Source organism: Rhamphochromis sp. 'chilingali' (genome assembly GCF_963969265.1).
Source record: "Rhamphochromis sp. 'chilingali' genome assembly, chromosome: 6".
Lineage (NCBI taxonomy): Eukaryota > Metazoa > Chordata > Actinopteri > Cichliformes > Cichlidae > Rhamphochromis > Rhamphochromis sp. 'chilingali'.
This window is the reverse complement of record NC_137933.1, coordinates 31976200-31999584: the sequence shown is the minus strand read 5'-3', so window position 1 is coordinate 31999584 and position 23385 is coordinate 31976200. Positions and strand designations below refer to the sequence as shown.

Below are 23385 nucleotides of genomic sequence, written 5' to 3'. Positions count from 1 at the left end.
GACTGGAATGCAGAGTCTAGACAGATGTAGACGTGTTGTTAAGATCACACTGCCTGTCTCTGTGTATAGTGTCTGCCATGTTCTGCCTGGTAATTAAACACTAGATGCAAGGATGGCCATTAGTGACAGAGAGCAGCAAAGATTGATGTTGCCTAGTAGATGCGAGTTTCATACGACATTAACCACTTCCATCAAAAAAACAAAAACGGCTATCTGTTGGTCTTGAGCCATATAGAAGCAGGCGACAATAACCAGGAAAAGCTTGTCATACGGTTGATGTAGGAAGCCGCCCCTCTGTTATTGCTTGAGAAGCGTGTAGCTTTAAATAGTTTTTTTTTTTTTTGTTTTGTTTTGGGTTTTTTTGGGGGGGGGGGGATTTCAGAAGCTTTAGATGTTATGGCATGAAGCACAGTGATGGATTACTGAGGAAAAATGTCTCAGCTGCCTGTGACGCATGATAATTACTCTTACATCCACTGTCCAGCCTTTTATTCCTTTAGCTTGTGCAACTCTTTCCCACAAGTGTAAATTCACATTTAATTTGTCCTTGAGAGCATTATCTTCTGTTTGCTGATTGGCTGTGAAGTTGCCCCGTGACCCCTGGCATTTCATGTGTGCGCATAGGTCATTTTAAGCCCCCAAACACCATCAAACACATCCCTGTGAGGCTGCCAAGAGAGCTTGTCATGTCCACAGTTGACCGTGAGAGTTTGAAAAGCTAGTTCAATGTTTAACTTGCAGAACCTGGGTGTTGGAGTTGGGCGTGCACTTAAGTGTGTGCACATTTGCGTGTACTTAAAGAGTGAAAATGCTCAGCCATACAGTAGTATATATGGGATTATTTACAGGCGCATGAGCTTGTTTTGGAGGAAGGTTGTGTGTGTGTGTATTTTGCCTAACTGGAATGTGTACACGGGCAAGCTAGATTGATTTATGTCTCTTTCATCATGTGTACATGTCCTTCAGTAGGATGAGTTAAACAGAGCGGCTCTGTGTGTGCGCGTGTGTGAAAGTTGGTAAAAGCACAGCGTGGATTTCGGTTCTCACACTTTGCAGTAGTCGAGTTTAATTGATACATGTGACACCGTGGATGTTGTAACTTGTAAACACAATTTGTTTTTCCAAGTGACCTTAATCTGAAGTGTAGCTCAATGGTGTTTACAGGTGTTTGTCTTTATTAAGAGCCATTTTGAACCATCAAATCTGTCCAGAATGAAATCTTTTCAGCTGTATTTTCTCTTATTACAGTCCAGTTTGATGGTGTGGAGAAGTCTCGAATGTCGCCCACCAAGGAGGGGAAAACTCGGCCGCTGCAGCGACATTCCAGTGGCTGTCTGGTCAACACCAAAATGACTTCACTGGACCACTGCAGCTCCTCTCTCGGGGAACGTATCGATCCCACAATGCCACTGGAAAGCCAGTTGTGAGTCAAATCTTGGTTTTTCTTTAGCAGCTTTGACTCTTTCTTACTTAACATTCCTTTGTTCCTCCTCCTTTCTCATCCTCGTTTCCTGTCGTTTGCTGTAGCTGGTACCATGGAGCCATCAGCCGAACAGATGCAGAGTCTCTGCTTAGGCTCTGTAAGGAGGCCAGCTATCTTGTGAGAAACAGCGAGACCAGCAAGAACGACTACTCCCTCTCTCTCAAGTAAGAACTCTGCTCTCGTCTCCTAAATGACCATCCACAAACAGTATAATCAGATGCACAGTTTCGGTTGGCAGCCTTGGTGAAAATGTGATTCCAAATACTCGGGGCCGTTTTGCCTGTTGTGACAACTTGTGTCAGTGATTTGTACACGGAACACACACTCACGAAACAGTGTGACCTATCATAGTAGCTACACTTACTTAGTGGCAGAGTACACACAGTGGACTAGTGTAACATCATTCCCTGTCAAGGTGCGGACATACCTGCTGACTCTTCCATTTCTGTATGGTAATAGCTTTCACCCTTCAGACCTCTATCCCCCACCTGCTGTACACCTTGCCCGTGGCTCGTCCTCCACCTCCGCTCAGTAACCCCTCTGACAGAATCTGCTCCTCGAATTGCTGATGTACCCGCAACTTGGCTAATGGTGCACTTTCATCGTTGACCTCCTGATCCCCGCCGCGTCCAGCAGAGGGTTCGGAAAAAAGCTACTCTGAAATGTTACGTGTAGCCTGACAGTTGGAAGAGGTTACTTTAGCCTGAAGTCCTACAGTGCAGTCCCATCGCTTTGATAGGAATGTGGAGTTTTGCTGGATTTGTTTTGACGATCGTTGCTACCAGGTGTCACGGCTACGGCGTCGGAAACATAATCAGAAATATGAAACGGCCTGAAAGTCTTCCAAAACCAACAGTGTTTAACCGGCTTCGATATCTGTTACCAAATAGTCTTGTCAAACTGACTTTATATATGCTCCATTAACCATTGCAGGCAAGGTTCAGTCCCATGACATTTAGAAAAATCTCTGCAACTATGTGGGAGCCATCAGATGAAATAAAACTGTAGTATGTAGAGACACATTGATTAGCCTTTGTTCTTTGAGTGGAGTCAGCCTGCTGGAGGCTTATATAACTTGGAAGACAAAGATAATAATTCTGCTTGCTGCTGCTCCAATTCTCTTGACAAGTACCGTAGTCGACTGCCTGTGTAACTCCCTGTCTCATTGGCTGATCATCTGTATGACTGCTTCTTGTTCTGCCTTGCTGACTGAAAAGAAGACGCACTGTTAGGATGCTGACTTAGTACACTGGCTTTTGGATGACTGCAAACAGCAGGAGAAAAATATTTGTCTGAATATGTAACAATTGTCCCAAATGTTGTCATTTTGAATTAAATGCATTGTGTCGTAAATGCATGCTTAAAGCTAAGCACTATAAAAAGACAAACAGACATGTTAACAGTTAATGCACAGATGTTTTATTGCATAGTCATTGTAGAAGACTGGCACACAAAACAGTCTAATATGAAGTTACTGGGAAAGTAAAACCAAAAGAATTTTCCTTGGAGTTAGGAATATGTAATAATGTCAGTTTAAGCAACAAAAATAACTTGCTTAGCACTCAAAAGACACATATTGATGTGTGTAAAGTGCAAACCTGAATATGTGATCTAGAAAAGTAAAAAGTCTGCTTTTTTTTTTTTTTTAACAAAATGGTAAAGATAACAAGTGAATATTTTTGCTGCGGGATGATGATATGCAGAGTAATGATGAAGACAGCGAGTTTGACGAAAGCCTCTCTAATAAGCAAAAGCCCCATTTTGAAATATGAAAATGTAGTGTATAATTTGTGCCAGGCTTGAGAGTATTAATCCATCCATCTCTCTCGTATGTTTAAAAAGAGACTGGCCGTCTAATGCCATTGGGGTTACCTCCAGTAATGAAATAGCTGATTGTTAGATTATCTGAGTGAGGGAGAAGGGAGGCGGGGGAGTGAGGAAGGCCTGGAGCCATGAAACTTATTTAGCTTTTTTTTTTCTATACTGAACACAGCCAGGCCACGATAAGAGCAATGGTCAGTAAAGTTGTATTTAGTGATGAGAGGTTAAAACATGTTTTAACCTTCTAGTTCAGTAATGGTCTCATTCCACTAATCCACATTTAAAGGATGTTCAGATGGACCTTTATAATAATGGCCTGTACTATCAGAGAACAGTTTGGAAAGTGTTTTCGTGAGGTCGGATCCTTCTGCTCCCCTGTTACTGCGCTTTTCTGATGGTTACTCTTTTAAGAGATAAAACGTTGACTGGCTTCTGTGACACATTTAATAGCTGTTTGTCAGTCTGAAAACAAGGAGAGGACAAAGGCCATGCCGATGAGGTCATTAGTGTTGATGCAGAATTATTTACTCGTCTCGACTTAGTGAGAACTATAGAATAAAGTGTCTCGAGCACTTTAGGAATACCTTTTCACTGTCTGTTAGAGCGTTTCGCTCCAGGGCCTACTTTCAAGGTTTTTTGGAATCTTAAGTAGAATGAGGTTTAATGTTGCCTGGGAATAGCTGTGGTCTGCCAATAGCACTGGAAATCAGTGGTTTCCCCCTGTTATTCCACACCCTGTTGCGGGAGCTCACTTTAACCATATGAGATCTTAAAGTTGTAAGCAACCAAACATCTTAGGAGTTTAACCTTCTTATTTTTGTATTGATAGACTTAAATAACAGCAGATTGTTCATAATTTCTGTGTAACTGTGTGTCAGCACATTTGGGTTATAGAATCTTGTGCTCTTGATGTAAACCAGCTGAAACCTAGAAAACGATCGTCATGCTCATTTGTGGAAATGGCATGTCCCTACAAATATGAGTTCAGCCTCCTCACTCAAGCCCGTCTCCCCTGCTGCCACAGAAAATGAGTGGAAACCCAAGGTGAAGATCCGACATGTCTGAGGTTACTGAAAAATGTATGAGGCCGCGAGGTGCCACATATGTGTATTGCATTATTGATAAAGACAGACGTCACTGAGACCTCCTGCCTCAAGAGTCCTCTGGCCTTACGGAAAGCATTTTTGTCTGCTTTTCCCTCCTAAACCCCTTTTTATGTTCACCTGTCCCCACCTGCTCCTCTTCTTTACTCTCAGTGGAGAGAACCTTTTTTTTTGGTATTTGAGTTGTATTAAAGCCTTCACAGGGCTTTCAAAGCACAGTGTCATTTCATTTTTCACGTCACGAGAGAGCTCTGCAGAGCCTGTTTCCACTGGTTGAGGAGGGGAAATGTACCCCAAAGACTGTTTGATGCCAGTGGGGTAAATGGGGTAAGTTAGCAACTTACTGGTGTGTTCTATCGCTGGAACACCTCCAAAGACACTATTTTTGAACATTTTTAGATGCAAAATGTCAGCTTCATATTATGACACATAATAGACGAATGACTGCATGGAGCACAAAAATTAGCCTGACCTTTCTCAGCTGAAGAACAAAACTATGCCAAGAGTTGTTTGTATGTTTAGTTGTCTGCCACTTCACCCACTTACCTTAGCGTCGATAACGTACAGAATGGTATCATCCCAGGGAGGTTTAGTGTATGCTAATATAAAATCATGAGTACATACGACATCCGATGCCCAGAAAGGCTTAAAGAGGTCAGCCCTTTTGCTATGGTTCACTATCTTGTTGGCATATGACTTTGCTTTTTCTGCTGCCTTAGATTCATAACACAGAGAGTATCAATCATGAAGCCATCCAATATATGGAAGGAGAAGATAAGCTGTGATTGCTGTCAGGCTGTTCCTGCTCTGAGTGGTACTCGGTTTAAATCAAAGTCATAAACCTCAATAAACAAGACAGCACACCTCCCCAGTCAGATTAATCCTGATTAGACAAATATAAGTTCACGAACGCAGTGTTATGATAACACCACAAAGGCCTGTCTTTTCAAAAATAGCCCCGTATTCATTTTATCAGCAACACTGCCGTGTTGCTCTGTTGTCCTGGTTTCTGTCTCTGCAGGACTGTAACATAATAAGCAGCTTTGAGCACCAAATGGAAAATCAGCTGGGAATCTAAAAATGATGCTATTGATGTGTTTGCCTTTTTAAGTGTGCCTCTGTGTAACCTAACACCGTTCTCCCAGCGCTCCATGTGAAGATTCATCAAATGCACTTTGCAGGAAAGATTTTTTTTTTTTTTTTTTTTGGTAAATGAGCTCTGAAAGCACCATTTGCAGAATCATAGCATTTTAGAGACCCGTGGCAACGGAGATTTGGAAATCTGCCCAATAATGGAGAGGTGGCACTCGTGTGTATTTCAGTTTAATGGCTTAGAAATCCTGCAGCTTTTTGTTTCAGTTCTTACACATAAAAAGCTCCGAACTAGCTTTGAAATATTTTGGATATTTATAGTAATAATCTCAATCATGCTAACCCCAAAACACGCACTTCTTTATCTGTTAAAATAAAGAAAAATCTGTGCTTTATTCCTGATCAGTGTCCCTAAATTGAACCTGTGTGTGTATATGTATATATGTGTATGTATTTATATGTATATATGTATGTATATGTGTATATGTATTTTGTTGTTGGTTTTTTTGTTTTTCCTTTCATCTTATTGCTATCTTTGTTCTGGGTTTTCTCTGTGCATCAGAGAGAGAACATATCCACCGGCATCATACATGCAATTAGGAGATAAGTAAAGAACGGCCTGATGCTTCAGGTGCCTAAAGCCAAGTTGTCACTCCTGTTCATCAAAGATAATGGGCATAACTACAAAAATATGCATATATTTACTGTGGAAAAACATAAATTTATTTGCTGTAGTTGCTTCATGTGGCAGCCTCATCAACAGCCTTGACAGCCCACTGCTCCTGTCTGTTGTGGTTAGTGCATTTTCACAGTTTTCACAAGAGCCCTGCTCGGTATAAACTTTGAAGCACAGAATGGAATAGTGTAGATTATACTGACTGGCCTCATAAGTAAATACCTTTACAGCTGTTATCCTTAGGTTAGTGAAAAATAGGAGTTTTATTACTACATGTGGTTAACATATTATCCCCTCTTACCTTTTGCACGAGAGTTTATTTTCCAAAAAATAAATGTTAGGCAGGTGCTGGTGCACTTTATTTTTGAGGACAGGTTATAATGTCAATGAACTGTGCCTAAAGCAATCATAACCTGCTGGAGGTATTAGCTGCTGATTGAAAAAGCTGTTATGCTAATTTAGTCTGTAAAGTCAAATTACTAAAAGAGAATATTTACAAAACATGCTACAGTGAACATTAGTTTTGTGTCACTTACTCGCTAAAGCTTACTGTTGCATCTCTTCCCAAGTGGAAAAAAAAAAGTAATTTTCTATTTTAAAGCAGAAGATTACTTGCAAGCTTTTAAAATGTATTGATCGAAGGCTCCTTGGAACACGCGGGGAGCTTTTAATTTGCTGTGCATTTATTGCTGCAGCTTGAGTGATTTATCCTGGGGGTTCATTAGCCTCATCCTTATGCACTGCATGTGAAACCCAGCACCTTAAGCAACCTGCCTTTTAGTCCCCTCCCCTGACACCTCCAAAGTTATCAGAGGTAATCCAGCTTTCAGAGCGCTGTCACATACTGTGGGGAACAACTACTGGAGAAGTAAATGAGGGGAAGCTGACAAAAGAGGATATCTGTTGGGACTCCCATAGATTGATGCTTTTGACATACTTGTTGTCTCTTGTTAGTGTTTTTTAAGGCATGCTTGTGGTGTGACTCCAGGAATGGCAATATCAGTCTGCTCGCTAATCGGTCAATACGTTGCTTTGATCCATACTGATATCTCCCAACTACAGTATTTAGAACCTCTACAAATTGGCTCGACTGTTTTCGACGGTTTTGAGTGAAATGTCTTTACGTCAGCTGAATGAACTGTCATCAAATTCCTTTTTGGGTGAAAGGACAGAGCCTGAAGCAAGGAAAGGCCTCTTTGCTCCTGAAATATAGGAAGTGGGGACAAAACAAATTATTTTTTTTCAAAGATTTTTTTGTGTCAGAGCATGATAAAAATAATCTGGTTTTGTCTTGTAAAGATCAGAATTTTGTTTTGAGCTTTTTCTGTCTTCCTCTGTCTCCAGGAGTAGCCAGGGCTTCATGCACATGAAGCTGTCACGGACCAAGGAGAACAAGTACATCCTGGGCCAGAACAGCTGCCCTTTCGACAGCGTGCCTGAGATCATCCATTTCTACTCCAGCCGCAAGCTGCCCATCAAAGGTGCTGAACATATGTCCCTGCTCTACCCTGTAGCCATCAGGACACTATAGTACTCCAGGTCTCTTGCAGGCATCTGCTTTGCAGTACTTTGGGCCAACCTGTGGCTCGCTGTTTCCTGTCCCTCTGGAAAGAGCCCACTAGGCTCACGGGAAGATGAACAGTGGCATCCTAAACTGCTGATCTTGACTCACCTCACTGGCCAACAGATTCCAGACCTGTTTGAAGGCCCTCTGCTTACTATCTCATACATACAGACTCAGATTTGCAGAAGTTTTTTATTATTTTATTTTATGTTATGTTATGTTATTTTATTTATGATAGACATCTGCTTAGTAGATCAGACTGACTATCTACAGAACATCATTTCACTGACTGTTGAGCTGATTACCCATAGCACTTAAGACGTAAAGAAAAAGAAAGGTACAACTTAACGTTTGTCACTGGGATTTGCCTTTTAGCATAAACTGTTGTACCCTGTGAGTACACAAAATGACGATTATATTTGAAATGTTTGTTTGAGTGTCTCATTCGGTTAGGCTCTGTTGCTACTGTAATCATATTGCAAAGGGGATTTGAAGATTATAAGACCTCTGTAAGGGAAGCAACATTTATGATGCATGTCGAACGATATTGTCCACGTGTGCCTCATACAGTGGCCGGGATATTAAATAAACTGGCTGTGTATGAATGGAGCGTCCCCAGCTGCGTGGAAACAACAAGCCTGTGAGCTGTGCAGACTGATCTCTCTATTTTGTCATAGTGCATGTTGTCTGCTATCCATCATTGAGTGGGTGTATCACACCAGTGACGATGTAAGTACCGTGGTGTTGAGACAGGCAGGAGAGCATGATGGATGGGTCAACCCATCTGACACAGTACATTTGGCTGAGGCTAAAGACCAGAGCCTGTCCAAATGGACCAAATTATCCCCACTACCCCTGCTTAGAATGGCTTTGCATCGGGAGAATGAAATATGCTTGTATTGTCTACCTCAGAAAATCAATTTCATTCGCCCATGTGCAGATCAATAGGTACAATGGGATTGCAGACATTGATCTGCTCTCTCTTCGACATTCCCAATTCCCTTAAAGAATGCATCATTAGTTTTAGGAATATGCTTTTTTTTTTTTTTTTTTTTATACAATTAATCTGAGATTTGTTTAATGAAAACACAAGCAGTTTTTTGTTTTTTTCAGATCAGCAACTGTATGTATAGTGACTATTATAATACTGTGCAACGTAAGAAATGTTTGGTTAATGCCTTATAAAATGCATGGGTCAAATCAGTCCGCTTAGATCAGTCGATTTCTAATTCTGCTTTTAACAATTGTTCTGTGACTGTAATTTATTCTGGGGTGATTATTACTGATGTGTTACTCCTTTGTGATTGGCCCGTTCCCCCCCACCCCTACCCTCATCGTTCTGTGCCAACGTGATCGTGTTTTATGGGACTACTCCAGCCTCTTTTGCTGTGGTGCTTCAGCATTTTTGTTGTTTCCAGTTCTGCTAAGTGCAAGTTTGCCTCGGTGGCCTCACTCTGGGACACAAGTCACCGCGTCTCCTGTCCGACAGGATTGTCAAACCTCGTGTGAGAGACGATTGCGTACCCGTCCGCACACACATCGATTACAGTCCAGCGTGTCCAAACCGGATAATCACCTACCTTCAACCTGTCATGCTTCCACTTTTCATTAAAATCTCCAGATGTCTATACTAGGTGTAAGCGTGAGTATGCATGTGTCCAACAGGTCTGTGTGTGCAGTATTTGTATGCACATGAGAATGTGTGCACACACTCAGAATTGCAGTCGTTTTCTTCTTATTATTATTTTTTTTAACCCCGCTGGCCCCTGGTGACAGGTACAGCTCAAACCTCTTAGATTGTCACCTCTACCCCCCCACCTATGGCTGACTTTTTTCTTTTTTTTTTATTTGTTTGTTGTTGTTTTTACCCCCTTTCTTCCTGTATTCTTTCATTAAGCTGATTGGATTTTAACAACTCAAAGTAATGACATGCTTGCTTCTAATGTTACTGGCAAATTATAAGCCGAAGAAGCCGGTTTTCCAACAGTAGTCGCACCGCGAAGTGATTTTAATAAGGCTGCCTGATGCATGTGTGACCAAACTTCTTCTTCATTGGTGAACTTTAACACTTTTTATGAGCTGAAAAACCCATTGGTTTAATGAGCAATTAGAAAAAAAAGTTGGGGGGGGAGAGGCTTTAGTCCTACCTAAAAGTTACAGACACTAAGAGTTAGAAACTGACTTATGTGAGCATGACCACTCTGTATAAAGCCAAATTAACTTTTGGCTTTAATACTATCTCTGCTGTGTGCTATGCAACTATAAACTACAGTCATTGAAGGGAAAATGTCAGGTGTGTGCCTCCTACAAATGTTAATGACAAATGTGATGGTACAAGATGTCTGCCAGGAAGAAATTTAATCACTAGAGTGGCATTAGTAAAAAATAAACTGCAGAATGTGGTATGTATTTAGAGGTATATTTTGCTGGTGCATTAAGTGAAGAGACAGGTGCTGTTATCGCATGAGGGTGTCTCATCATGGCACTGCAGCTTTATCGAGGAATAGTGCATTGTTGAAGTGGACCTATGTGCTTCTCGAGAGAAGATATCCAAATAGGAAATGCAAATTTAAAATTAACCGTGTGTGTGTTGAATTCTTTATGTTGCGAATGTTCACTACTTAAGAGATCAAATGTTGAAAGTAGCTCTTTATTAAGTTACTGCTGCTGATGAGTGTTACCCTACTATAGGAAAGATCCTGCGTATGATGGCAGCACTGTCTAGAGAGAGGCCTTAGCTTTGGAGAGTAAGAAGATGGAAAGATGTAGAAGAAGAATAAAGGAGACAGAGGAGAGGGTGTTCTTGAAAAAAGGGTGATGCAGTCAGCAGACGCTCTCTTTACGTTTGTGTATCTATTTATGAGAACCTGAAAGAACCCTTCTCCTCCCTCGGAAGTGTCTTAAAGCTTGTGTGTGTTGGTGTACGTACACACACAATGTGCATGCTTGAAGCAGTGTTTGTTGAATGAGTGAGTGTGTGTGCGCGCGCATGTGTGTGCACTGGTGTAAGCAGCCATCAGCCACAGACTTGCCCTGAGACTTGACTGTGGTAAAGTGGAAACTTTGAGTTTTCTTTGTGTACATTTTCGTGCCATGTATGTATGCACTACTTCAACATATCTCTGTACAGTCCCTCATGGCCAAATGTATATATTGAATGTATTGTATGGGGACATAGAGGCATCAAGGTTCAAAATAAATACAAAATAAATACATTTCAAAAATAAAGTTGGGTTTGATTTGACAGTCCCTGTTTTACACTGACTCAGATCAATAAAGCAAACTCGTAATTATTTGGTAAAAGAAGCGGGGGAAAAAGACCCTTTTCAGAATCTCAGCCATGACCAGTTACCATGGTGAGGCCCTTCAATAAACAGTGAAGAGCGACCATTGTTTGAGTCAAGGACAGAATGCTGAAGCTATTATCAAGCCAGTACTGCAAACCCTTGTTGTTCTTTATTGATCCACTTTGTTGCAGTCTCGTAATATATTTTTCACTCTGTTCTTCATTCCAGTACAATTATCTTGACTTGCCTTTGAAGTTTAATTGGCAGCGTTTCCTACATTTAGTTTCCCGGTTCCCTTTAATCACATCTTTCGGCCTTTATTGTACATCAGAATTATATGTAAGGTGTACTCATCCATCCTAGATTTTACAGAGTGTGAATAATACATGATTTTTTTTTTAGCATTTGGAAAAAACCTCAAGTGACAGATTGAGCAGCCATTTCTTGGCCAACTGTTAATTTTCCCTGGTGATGGTTTTATTCATAGGTCTGTAAAGGTTTCTGAAACAACTGCTAGAAAGAAGAAAAAAAATCAGTGCCGTTAATTTGTTTAATGTGACAAGTTTTTTGTTTGTTTTTTAACTTTTCTAAAAAATGTACTTCCTGTAAATGGATAAAAGCTGCACTGTTTTCTGTTAGTTCTTTACTTTTCAACCAGACAGTTCACCATGGCACTATCATATACTGAGTCCAGCTGTTGAAGGTAATTGGAACGGTGAACTATGCAAAAGCCACAACTTTAGGTTAGTTTAAATCAAATTGTTCTGTGTATTTTCTTTTTTTTCAGCAATTTCTTAGCAGAACTATAAAATAAAAAATGACAGTGAACATTGTCGGTTTACATTTTCCTTCATTTTCTCATACCCAACACAAATTAATCTGACTTACAACCTCGGTCAAAAAGAGACAATTAAAACAGAACTTTGCATTTTCAGTTTTTTTAACCACTTACGCAGCTTAGGTTCATGAAGGGAACTGGAGCTTATCCCAGCTGCCACAGAGAGAGATGGGGGAAAACCCTCAACAGGTTGCCAGTCCATCACAGAGCTAACACAGAGAGACAGACAATCTCACACTCTCACATCCACGCCTAAAGCCAATTTAGAATCACCAGTTAAACTGAAATGCATGTCTTTGGATTGTTGGAGAAAGCTTTGTACCCTCAGAAACTCCCCTCAGTAGTTTTTCTAGAATATTTACCCTTCTCTTTGCTTCAATTCTGTTCTCCTTAAGAGAAGCTCCGTGAAGGGTTAAAGCACCCTGGATGAAATGCATCAAAGAACCTTTTGTGGGCAAAAAGTGTGCCGCAAAAGAAGGCTAACGAATAAAAGCATGGCTTGAAAGCAATGAATGGGCCACAAGGGGATAAAATGGCCTCGTGTCTATCAGAAGCTCATTTCATATTCTGCTCAGTCACGATGGGCAGAAAGCAATCTCAGGTAACAGACCTTATGTTAATAACATGTGAGTTGCCTCCTTTCAGAAAAACAAAAGTGCATGGAAGCCATTATACCAGCCCTATCCCATCCTCCTGCAACAGCACGTCAGAGGATTTCATCTAGAGAATAGTGTTGGTAATGTTCTGCTTGTCTTTGAAGCTGCTTGATTAGACAAGCTTTTACACCATTTCAAAAGGCCTGATATTGATGATTTCTATTGGCTTATATTGATTTATATTGCTTATATTGATTATATATTTATATTGCCCTTAATGACACGCTCCAGAACCTTGCTCATTACCTGAATCCCAGGTCACTCTGGGAATAATTGGGCAGATTTGTGCCAGCTTCAAAGCTCAGGGCCTGATTCATTAAAAAGGACCCTTTTCCAACTGTATAAGCCATTTGTGGTCCATGTCTTAAAAATATCTGATTTATCAAAGCTAGTCAAAAGCTCTATCATCTAGGGTTGTAGTGCACTGCAGGCACCTTGTGATAACAATGGCAAAGCCCAGTAAATAGGGCTATATTGATCTACAAAAACACAGGTAAACGGTCAAAATAAAAAATAAAAATGAGTGTCTGTTCTTCAAACTTGCTGGTTTCATGTGAAAATGCTTTAATACCATATCAAAATGTAATTGTTATACAATTTAAATAGAACTAATCTGTTAAATTTTGGGGGGAATTGTCAGATCTTATATATTTATTATACCCATACTTGGTGTGTGTGTGTGTGTGTGTGTGTGTGTGTGTGTGTGTGTGTGTGTGTGTGTGTGTGTGTGTGTGTGTGTATATATGTATATATATACTCGTATCGATATTGAACCGTTCGATACAGTGCTTTCGGTTCGGTACCCATATGTATCGAACAATACAAAATACAAAACAATACAAAATACATTTTTAATTTATTTTATCAACTTTTCATGCTGATGATGCTGTCTGTGTTGAGCGCTCAGTGGATCTGCGCTCGACAGTGCAGCCTAGGCGGAGTAGTCAAACGCAGATTCACTGAGCGCAGGGCAAGCTAGCGAGACAGAAGTTAAGCTCTCCTTGCAACATGGCAAATTGAACCTCCCCCACCCTCATTCAGATCTGGCGTTTGGAACTATTTTGGTCTTCATGTGAGGTATGACCCTGAAGGTAAGCGCGTCATGGACTAAAGTAAAACAGTATGTTGGATGTGCCATGCAATGCTCAATTACATGGGTGGGAACTAGTGTGTTAGCGCAGTTAGCTCGTTAACGTGTTGGCCGTCCAGCCCCATGCACGGGGCGATCTGCGGTAGCTCGTTAACGGAGATTTGCCGTGTTATGGCGTTGACGTCATTTCAACGATTTACGCTGACAGCACTAGGGGGAACACAACAAATATGACTGCACATTTACACCGACATCATCCTAGTGCAAAGACAAGTGGAAGCAGAAAAAAAACAAGCACGCATGCTACAAACTTTACCCGAGTCATTTAGACAGCCGTTAGCACATGATTCTTCTTATGGGGACCTGATATGTTTAATATGCTGCTGAGAATATAGCCCAGAAGAAGCGTATAGTATAGCTTTTATTTTGGAAAGAGCCATTTCTCTGTAATAAACTCTCTTTTCCAAAGATGAGTGATTCCTCAATCAGATACAGGGCTCGCGATTTTTCCAGTCGGGCTACCAAAATCTATCTCTGCCCTGCCCGTCGGGCTATCGTAGGAAGGAAAAATATATGTCAATGCTTTTGCATTCTTTCGGAAATGTAGCTGGGTAATTATGTCATTGGCATCGGTGAACCACTGCCAATATGTGACATATTGAAATCTTGTTTTTTGCTTTCACTTTGCAATCGTGCGAACTGTGTATAGAGAGTGACAGCACTGATTGGTGAGTGATGATAATTTGCGCATCAATTCCTCTGACATTGTCTTATCAATCGTTAGCTTACTATGCAAACATGACAAGTGAAATCTCCCGCAGCAAGCTTAAACATGTGAAAGGTTGATCGCGCAGAGAATCGCTGAGCGTTATGTAAGCGCGTGTGTAAAAGCAGCAGGATATATATTGTAGCGGGTCAGGGCTGTTCGGGGTTCTGTTTGTACAGTTATGTTTTGTTTATGTTGCCATAGTGACGGTGACGCCCTCTCGCTGCGACGCTGTGTCCTTCCGGGGTCAGAGGGCGCCCTGTGTGGTGTTGTTGTTGTTGTTGCTATGCTGTTGCCTCGCTGAGCAGTTAGCTAGCGGTAGTGTTCTTCTGCAGATGTCAATAAACGGCTGTGCTCCCTGGCTAGCTCACGGGAAGCAAGACCAAACGACACCTCCGTCTCCTCCTTGTCTGAGCTCGCCACAATATTTTAATTCTGCTGAGCCAAATAAGACAGGTCGGGGTGAAGAAGTGACAGCCAAAGAAAAGCTTACCACAAAACGGAAAAGTTATGACAAATCAGACTATAAGGCAAAAAGAAAGTGCAGCTTTATGGTTTCATGGACAAAAGAATTTCTGTGGCTGCAATATGACAAGCGAAATAACCAGGGCTGCACATAAGTGGTCCGCAGGTGCGCATTCGCTGTCAAAATAAAAAACGGGCACAAGATAAGAAGTTGCAATGCGTGTTTGCGTACATAAGATTTTCAGGAGGAGGACAGACATTTGTTTAGAACTCTTAAAGATGTCGAAGAAGCAAGCTCCTTTAAGCAATTACTGTGATGTTCCTCCACCTCCAAGGAAATGTCAGAAGGAGTCCGAACCACAAAAGAAGCACGTATTCTCGGAAAAGTAGTTGCAGGAGGTGAGCTGGCTTCAAACAAATGATGAACGCACAGAGATGTGGTTCGGAATGTGCCGTGAAAATTTAATAAATGACAAATTAAAAAGGCATGAACATTTTTTTTGTATCAAAAAAATATCGAACCGAACCGTGAATTTTGTGTATTGTTGCACCCCTACTATATATATATATATATATATATATATATATATATATATATATATATATAGATAGATAGATAGATAGATAGATAGATAGATAGATAGATGGAAAGGTGAAAACAGAGTCGACAGGTACCAACAGTTTCTATAGTGTTTTATAATTTCAGGGATTACACAGTCAATACTACAGCTGCCAACAAAAGGGACTTAAATATGGTGTGTAATAACATGTTTTCCATACTGTATGTGTGGCAGCATTTCGCACACCATCGAGCATCTCCATGACAACTTCTCATAGTGCCATTTGCCACAGTAAACTGTTCAGAATAGTATGGAAGCTGTGCTTTAGATACAGTAGTATGCATTCAAAACACCAGTATATATAATATGAACTGAATTTATTCTGCAGCTAAAGCAAGCACCAATAAGCCACATCTACTCTGTTGGCTTCAAATTAAACAATTCTTTCTGAAAGACTGAAACGGTCTCCTTTTTAATATGCAAGAAAGGCAATGGCACTTTTATTCACCATTGTTCTTTTGAACCTGTGACACAGTTTCCTTCAGCACAATAGAAATGCTTTATTTTTAAAATACCCTTGGAGGCAGTTGGAGGTGGAAATTGCCCGCAGGTGTGCGTGCATATAAAATGGTAATGGGGACAGACAGACACAAAGCGCTGTTTGGGTGCTGTGCTCATGAAAGGCCAATCCACTGATTGAGCTGTCACATTCACAGATGCCGTAATAAAACTAAGCAGGGCAATTACTGTAGATGGAGAACGGTAGGTAGCAGAAGAAGAGGGGGTGGAAGGGTGTATGTGTGTGCGTGTTTAGGGGGGGGGGTTAACAATATGTCCTCCCCTTGAATACCCCAACGGGAGACAACAAAACAAAGCAAATGTATCCGTCTGTAATAATGCTGGGGGGGAAAGGGGGCTTAACTAATGTAACAATTCTCCAACAAGCACAGGAATATCAGAGAATGCTAATAAAGCTTTCACCTTATCTGTGCAACTTTTTCTTTTATGCTGATGTCTGTCTAGGCGCATTGTGCTCCTTTGAAGGAAATGAAGGCACACAACTTCAAACACAAACCATTTACCAAGAAATGTTCAGCAAAAAACTGATCAAACCCAAGACTTTAAATTAATAGGGGGGGTAAAGGGCAGCAAGTGTGCTAAGATGATAATCAGGCAACTCTCCACAGTACTAAACTACTGCATTGCCATCTAGTGTACACAAAGGGGAATTGCATATGCAGGCAGGATAATGTAAATACAGAATAAGTGTTACGTGCATTAAATGGAACTTCTGGAGCTGAAATAAAAGAAGATTTTATTTAACACATTTATATGAAACAACAACTTGAAAACTGATCTTTTATAGAGGTGTGGGAAATGTTAAAAATCTACAATGGGCCATATGCCTGTGCATACCTTCAAGTCATTAGGCAGAAAAGAAACCAAATAAAAAATTGTTAATTTTAGTCATTACAAAATTAAATCAACATTTAAACCTGACGAGTCAATTAATTCTATTAATGATGGTATATATGGTAGTAAAGAAAATATAGCCAATACCTTTTTAAATGAACTTTGAGTTGTATTCTTTAAGGTTTTAATACTGCAAACAAACTATAAATCTGGCATGGACAATGCTTGAATGGTAATTATGAACAAGTTTATTAGAAGATTTGTCTCATCAATAAGAAACAAAATGGCCTGTGGAGATGAGCTGAATTGCTTCTGTTCTTTATTGGGAAACGTTAAGCAATCCTTACACTGTCACTCATAATTTGCTCTATTGTTTCTGGGCAGCAGGGTGACCAGCTTTTTTAAGCTCTCTTATCTATAAAAGGCTGTCCGTGGGGTACGGGCTCAGAGTCCTTGGCCTCCGGCAAATATGAGCTCGAGGGCAGCCTGGATGTCACCATCTGTGGCCTGTAGCGCCCTCAGCATCAGCTCCTCATCCTGAATCCCCATATCTCTGAGCTGCTGCATCTGGGACTGCCAGCGGCCCTAGCAAAACAAAAACATGTTCAAGGCCTAATCTTTTATCCACACATAGCCCTGTCTAAACAAGCTTGCAGCTGCACTACATACCTAAGCCAATACCCATTGAGGAAAATGGCAGTTATATTATTATTTTCTCCATAAACTGAACACATGTGGGATTTATTCAGTTAGTTCACCTGCAGAGCAGACATGTTGGTGGCTTGCAGAGCTTGCTGTAGTGCTTGGCTGAAAAGATCGTTACTGACTGGTGTCCCTGCTGGCATGGGGGCTATGCCACTGGAGGGGTCCGACTTAATCAAAGACAGGATGAGAAATAAAAGCAAGCAATGAGTGTTAGGAATAATGCTTTTGTAATTTTTTTTAATGTGTAACATTATAATCTTAAGTAAATTTTGCATAAATGTACTATTTTAAAGATTTATGCATGTTTTTGAATATCTATCGCAAAATGGAAATAACCCTCACTTGGCTTGCCGTTGTCGGAGTGACAGCGCTGCTATCAGGAGTGCTAGCAAGGGCCAGTGCAGTTGCCAGCTCACTCTGTGTAATAGGTCTCGGTCCTGTTGCTCCACTATGGCTCAGGGACACTGGACGCATTCCTGCAGAGACTCCGCCTCTGTTAGAGGGGCCTGCTGGGCTACTCTGTCACACATATTTAGGCACACCAAGTGACGTTATGGCTATTAACAACATTAAACATCACACGGCATCAGTGTTTCTATACATGATCTTTGCAGTTTTGTATTGACTTACAGACTGGAATTCATCCTCATCATCTGACATGCCCTCAAACATGAAGCCTCCTGCCAAAAAACACAAAAAGCTTTGTCTGATTAATAACCTGGACATTCACTTAAAAGAAACACGCACAATATTATTAAAAGGAAGAAACAGCACAATGAATTTTAGATGATTTTGCAGTTGGAACTACTTTATCGATATGCTCCTCCTTCAGTTCAGTTATATTGCTTACCCGGCATATCGCTGTATGAACTGGCTGATACATTGCGAGAAGAGCTGGCACTGGACTGAGCGGGCATACTGCCTGCCACAGAATGCAGGACCAGGATGATGGCATTGACAAGGGCCGGATGTGAACTGATTAACCTATGAGAGACAGACAACCATCCACCGCACTGTACATGAATATTATGCGTCATAACAGAGCTGAAATCAGAGGAAAGCCATACTCACCCATCCAACATGTTGGGGTCTGTAAACTGTACAAAGAGATCTTTATCCTGGAGAACTCCTGAGTGTGGATTTAAGGAAATTGTTACTATTTGCATGGTACAACAAAACCCGCTTAAAGATGTTCATAAAACTCAGAATGACCTTACCTAGAGCAACTGGGTCTGACCTGAGTCCAGGTGTGGCTACAATAATCTGATCCAGAGACTCTTTGTTTGTCAGCATTTTATAGACCTATGAGAGGGGAAAAGACAATAAATATAGTAGCAGAAGAAGAAGTGGTGATGTAGCAGCAGTTACAGTAACAGCTGTGGTATTTACTAGTGTTTTCTTACGATAACATATGAAACTTCTGCCTCTCTGTTAGGGTTAGCTTTGTTTCTTTGATCGCAAACTCCTCAGAGACCATCAAGAGTTTAAGTAACCAAACTTGGCACAAGGGTGCATCTTAGGACCCTCGAGTTTATAATCGATATCAGAGATGATAAGATCATCCTGTTGCCTAACAACCAACTAGCAAACTAAAATGACTAAATTGTAGTATTATTCATGATATATTATGTCATCAAGTGTCTTGGCAGCCACCAAGCAATGAGCTAAAAAAAAAAACCTGTTTTTAGCCACATGAAAGCATCTTATTGTTTTATTTTCATGCCAGTAACATCTCATTTATAGCCTCAAAAGTTGAATTATACATGTCTAGCAACCAGTTAGCAATTGGCTAAAATTACCCATTTTTAGCATATAATACTACTACTACTACTATTACTACAATAATAATAATAATAATAATAATAATAATAATAATAACAATAATAATAATGGATTGCATTTATATGGCGCTTTTCAAGGCACCCAAAGCGCTTTACAATTCCACTATTCATTCACTCTCAAATTCACACACTGGTGGAGGCAGACTGACAGAAGCGAGGCTGCCATATCGCACCATCGGCCCCTCTGGCCAACACCAGTAGGGTAGGGTAAAGTGTCTTGCCCAAGGACACAACAACCAGGACAGAGAGCCCGGGGATCGAACCGGCAACCTTCCAGTTATAGATGAGCTTGTTGGGAACAACATCTATTAAATCTACTGTAGATGTTATAGGTTAACATCTATTAACCTGATTTTTTTTTGTTTCACTTTTCTCGTGGCAATGCAGTCTATCAGTATGCCAAAAAGTACAAACAGGCCAAGCAATACTGTAGCATGGGCAAGTACTAGTTGTTCAAATACAGTACATTATATAGAATGTAAATGACAAGTTGAGGATGATAGCAATGATGTTTGAGGGCCATAACACAGCACCCAAAGCATGTGAACTAACAAGTACGTCTGATTATATACATCTACAGGACCTACTGTATCATCTGACCTGACTTTTATGAGCTACACTATATGGACCAAAGAACTGGGGCAAACACTTCATAACTCTTTACTCCCTGAAAGGACTGAAAGGATATCACTAAAGCACTTCTGGATGGATGCAAACTGCATTTCGTTGCCCTGTACCTGTGCATGTGCAATGACAATAAAGTTGAATTCTATTCTATTCTATTCTATTCTATTCTATTCTAAAGGTCACTATAAGTAACGGTTGAACTTGTTTTTCTGAAGTGAATGGCTTCTGCCATATGTCAGGCCTGCTTAAAGAACAAGATTACTGGGTTTGGTCTCTGCCTGTGCAGCTTGGAAAAACCCAGAAACAATTCCAATGGATGTTAAACAACATCTCTTTAAAAAAAAAAAAAAAAAAAAAAAAGATTTATTCTGGGGTGTCAGAAAACTCATCATTAAGGGTACGGGGAGTTCATCAAATGCTGTCTTTATGGGGGAAAGATTTAATAATTGAATAAGGTGCCCCTGGAGCTCCAGTGGACCAAGGCCAAGCAGCTCTTGTAATGCATATGTGGCACACTTGTTTTGTTCATATAGTGCACTATCAATAGCAGTGACTTATTTATACCAGTTTATGTAGAATCCACCTAGTCCAATCTTTTTTTAAGCCAACATGCTGTAATGTTGCTGAGATTGAATGCTGCAAAGGCTGCAACAGTTAAACTCATTTATGTTTAAAGCAGCTCCTAGTGGCCTGGGGTCTGTTTATCCATAGCTCCGACATGCAACTAGGGTGATGCAATCAGAGGTAAACACCACTGAACAAAGATGTGACATCATCCAAAGGACAGTGGAGAAGATTCCAGCATGGTCAAGGACAAACGCTTATTTGTTTACTTATTTATGTATTTATTTTAGTTTAAGGCATGACAAAAATAAAATTTAGTGCCTGTGTCAAATAACTTTATGCAAGCTGTGAAGCCACATGGCCTAAAAAAAAAGAAAAGAAAAATAAAGAGCTAAGCCAATGAATTATGAATGATTTTTGTTTTTCCATTCTTACAGCTGATTCATGTTTTCACTTGATAACTATTCCCTTAACTCAACACAAAACAAAATTTCTTTTCTGGAACTACACTTCTGTCTGTTCAAGGCATGTAATCACTGTAAAAATAATAATAATAATAATAAAAAAAAGCACAAGAAGCAGCTGTGAAACCACCACAAAATATTTCCAGCTGAGTGGTTCATATTTAGGGCCAACTGTTTTAAGCATACTTGTCATTAATGGAAGAGTACAATGTCTTTCAAAAACACAAAATGTCAACACTTGTGTACTTTTCTCTGAAAGATGAACTACCTTGTCTAATGGCAGGGCTCTGGAAAGTAAAGAAGCTAATGATAGAAAGTAAAGAAGCTAATGATAGAAAGTAAAGAAGCTAATGATAGCTTCAGGACAAGACATGAGACTCAAAGTGACCTTCAGTGGTCCCATTCTACTGCATGCGTCAGTTGCAGGTGCTGAAATGAGTTTCTTATTCCGGTACTTTACTTCAAATAGAGTTAACACATCATGGACTAACACTGGAAAACCAATGTTAATTTTAAAAGTCATTAACTAATCTAATATACTGTGCATAACAGCATTCACGCCTTGCTGAAACAGCAGCTTGTTTACACATTTGCCTAACAAGCAAAAGATCTCTGATTCTTCTTTTCCTCAAACAAAATTTAGATATTAGCCAAAATGGTTGTTGTGGAGAGAGAGAAATCTCATAAGAAGTGAATGAAGGATCAAGTTCTTTTTAACACTCACTAAAAATTAGCTGAAATCCTAAGCAGCTCAGTTACCGTCAGTGTGTTTCCTCTCCTCTACTCACCGAGTCCCTGTAGGCCGAGCTGAGAGAATGAAGAGCAGCATGAAACACCCTGAACTCCCTTGCTGCAGTTACCCTGTTTACTGGCTCTGGAAAATACAAACACACATTCAGATTCACACGTTCAATGTCATTTACAGCTTAAACACAGTTTTAAGCTTAAATGATGCATACACACAGACCTGGACTACTCTCTGGCTCTGGCCACGTCTTTTTGAGGATGTGTAAGGTGGATCCTGGTTGAATCCCACAGGCATCCAGTGTAAGGTCATCTTTAAGTTTGCGTCCACAGTGGACCAACTCTGGTAAACACACAGAAGAGTGGTGAGATTTTCACATAGAGACATGCACAGATTTCACTGACAGCTAAAGGATGATGAACAATAAGCATGCACTTCATGCTGTATGTCAAGGTCTCATATCAACCCAAGTTTAACAGTGGAGGTTTTTGGGTGTACCTATTAGTTCAGGGTCTGGGATGGAGTCTGGGAACTGAGCTGCAACAAGCTGTTTCAGGGTGGCGACCCTGTATCCTCCAGGTGGAACATCACCTGGCATCATCTCCGGGAAGTGGAAGGTAGATTTGGGCTGATCAACCAGCTTCAAAGACAGATTCCATTCTGACGAGGCCATCTCTTCCTGTTTAATAACCCTACACACCTGCAATTAGTCCACAGAACACAAGCTTAACACAGTGGGGTAGACCACAACATATACACTGTTAGCTAATAGTATAATATTACACTTCACTCTGCTTCAGTGTGAAGATAAGGCAGGTCTTTTTGACACAAAATAAACCTCAGACCCATGATCCACAGGAGGAACTCACGACAAAATGCGCTATTACCTGACGATTACCTTTTCTACGAGGTTGTAATGAATCACGTTACCACTCGACCCGGTTAGCTGCCTAGCGTTTGCTCACGAAGCATGCCGAATTTTCTAAATTAAACTTTTCATGCCGTTTAGTTTGGGTGATTTAAAACATTTTTTTTAAATAACTGAGCCTTACAGAACTAAGAATAAAACTAAAACTCTATACGAATAACTGCACACTCACCCTTTTGTTGTTGACACTGAATTCACTTCCTGGTTTTAGTCACGTGTCTAGGTTGCGTTTACGTCCACTGTCCAAACGAAGGAGTTTTCACTTTTCTGTGATATTCATAGATAGATATATTTTCGAATATTTGTGATGACTCTTTAATACACACACACACACACACACACACACACACACACACACACACACACACACACACACAAATGAAAAATAAATGCTAATCCAACTTAGCTCTCGGTCAGACTGTTACATCAGTATCTCTATCCCACGTCATCTGTGGGAACACCACATAGAATGACTTTCATATCCTACCTGTCCAAGATGGAATCAGTCCAAAATTCCCCAGCCCTCAACTGATAAACCTTTTGTAAACCACTTTTTTAAAACTACCTTGATCGCTGTAGTAGGGATTCACTTAATACCAAAATGGGCTTTCATGCTCTGAAATCAGTATTCAGAGAATGGGCATCAGTTTACTGATATGGAGATTACTAATGACAGAGATTATTAATGACTTTGTGT

General features: G+C 40.5%; 2 protein-coding genes across 4 annotated transcripts in view; one reads left to right on the top strand and one right to left on the bottom strand.

The window, feature by feature from the left end:
* The window catches only part of shf (Src homology 2 domain containing F), a 92379-nt gene extending 82886 nt beyond the window's left edge, over positions 1 to 9493 (top strand). The window contains 3 exon segments of the mRNA XM_080884776.1: positions 1249 to 1423; positions 1528 to 1647; positions 7520 to 9493. Coding sequence (XP_080740902.1) covers positions 1249 to 1423; positions 1528 to 1647; positions 7520 to 7706 — 482 coding nt within the window. The 3' untranslated portion in view covers positions 7707 to 9493.
* A 7206-nt stretch (positions 9494 to 16699) lies between these two features.
* LOC308397938 (ubiquitin-like protein 7) lies at positions 16700 to 22957 on the bottom strand. 3 transcript variants are annotated; one of them, XM_080884220.1, is made up of 11 exons: positions 22861 to 22957; positions 22259 to 22460; positions 21983 to 22102; positions 21804 to 21889; positions 18737 to 18821; positions 18591 to 18648; positions 18370 to 18503; positions 18150 to 18199; positions 17862 to 18038; positions 17573 to 17686; positions 16700 to 17399 (listed from the first exon to the last, which is right to left on the bottom strand). In XM_080884220.1, the coding sequence occupies exons 2-11, from the start codon at positions 22431 to 22433 to the stop codon at positions 17259 to 17261; spliced, it is 1140 nt and encodes a 379-aa protein (XP_080740346.1). In that variant the 5' UTR covers positions 22434 to 22460; positions 22861 to 22957; the 3' UTR covers positions 16700 to 17258. The 3 variants fall into 3 exon arrangements, with proteins under 3 accessions (XP_080740346.1, XP_080740348.1, XP_080740347.1); XM_080884222.1 differs by lacking the exon at positions 22861 to 22957 and adding an exon at positions 22659 to 22813; XM_080884221.1 differs by lacking the exon at positions 22861 to 22957 and adding an exon at positions 22648 to 22804.
* Positions 22958 to 23385: the final 428 nt, after the last annotated feature.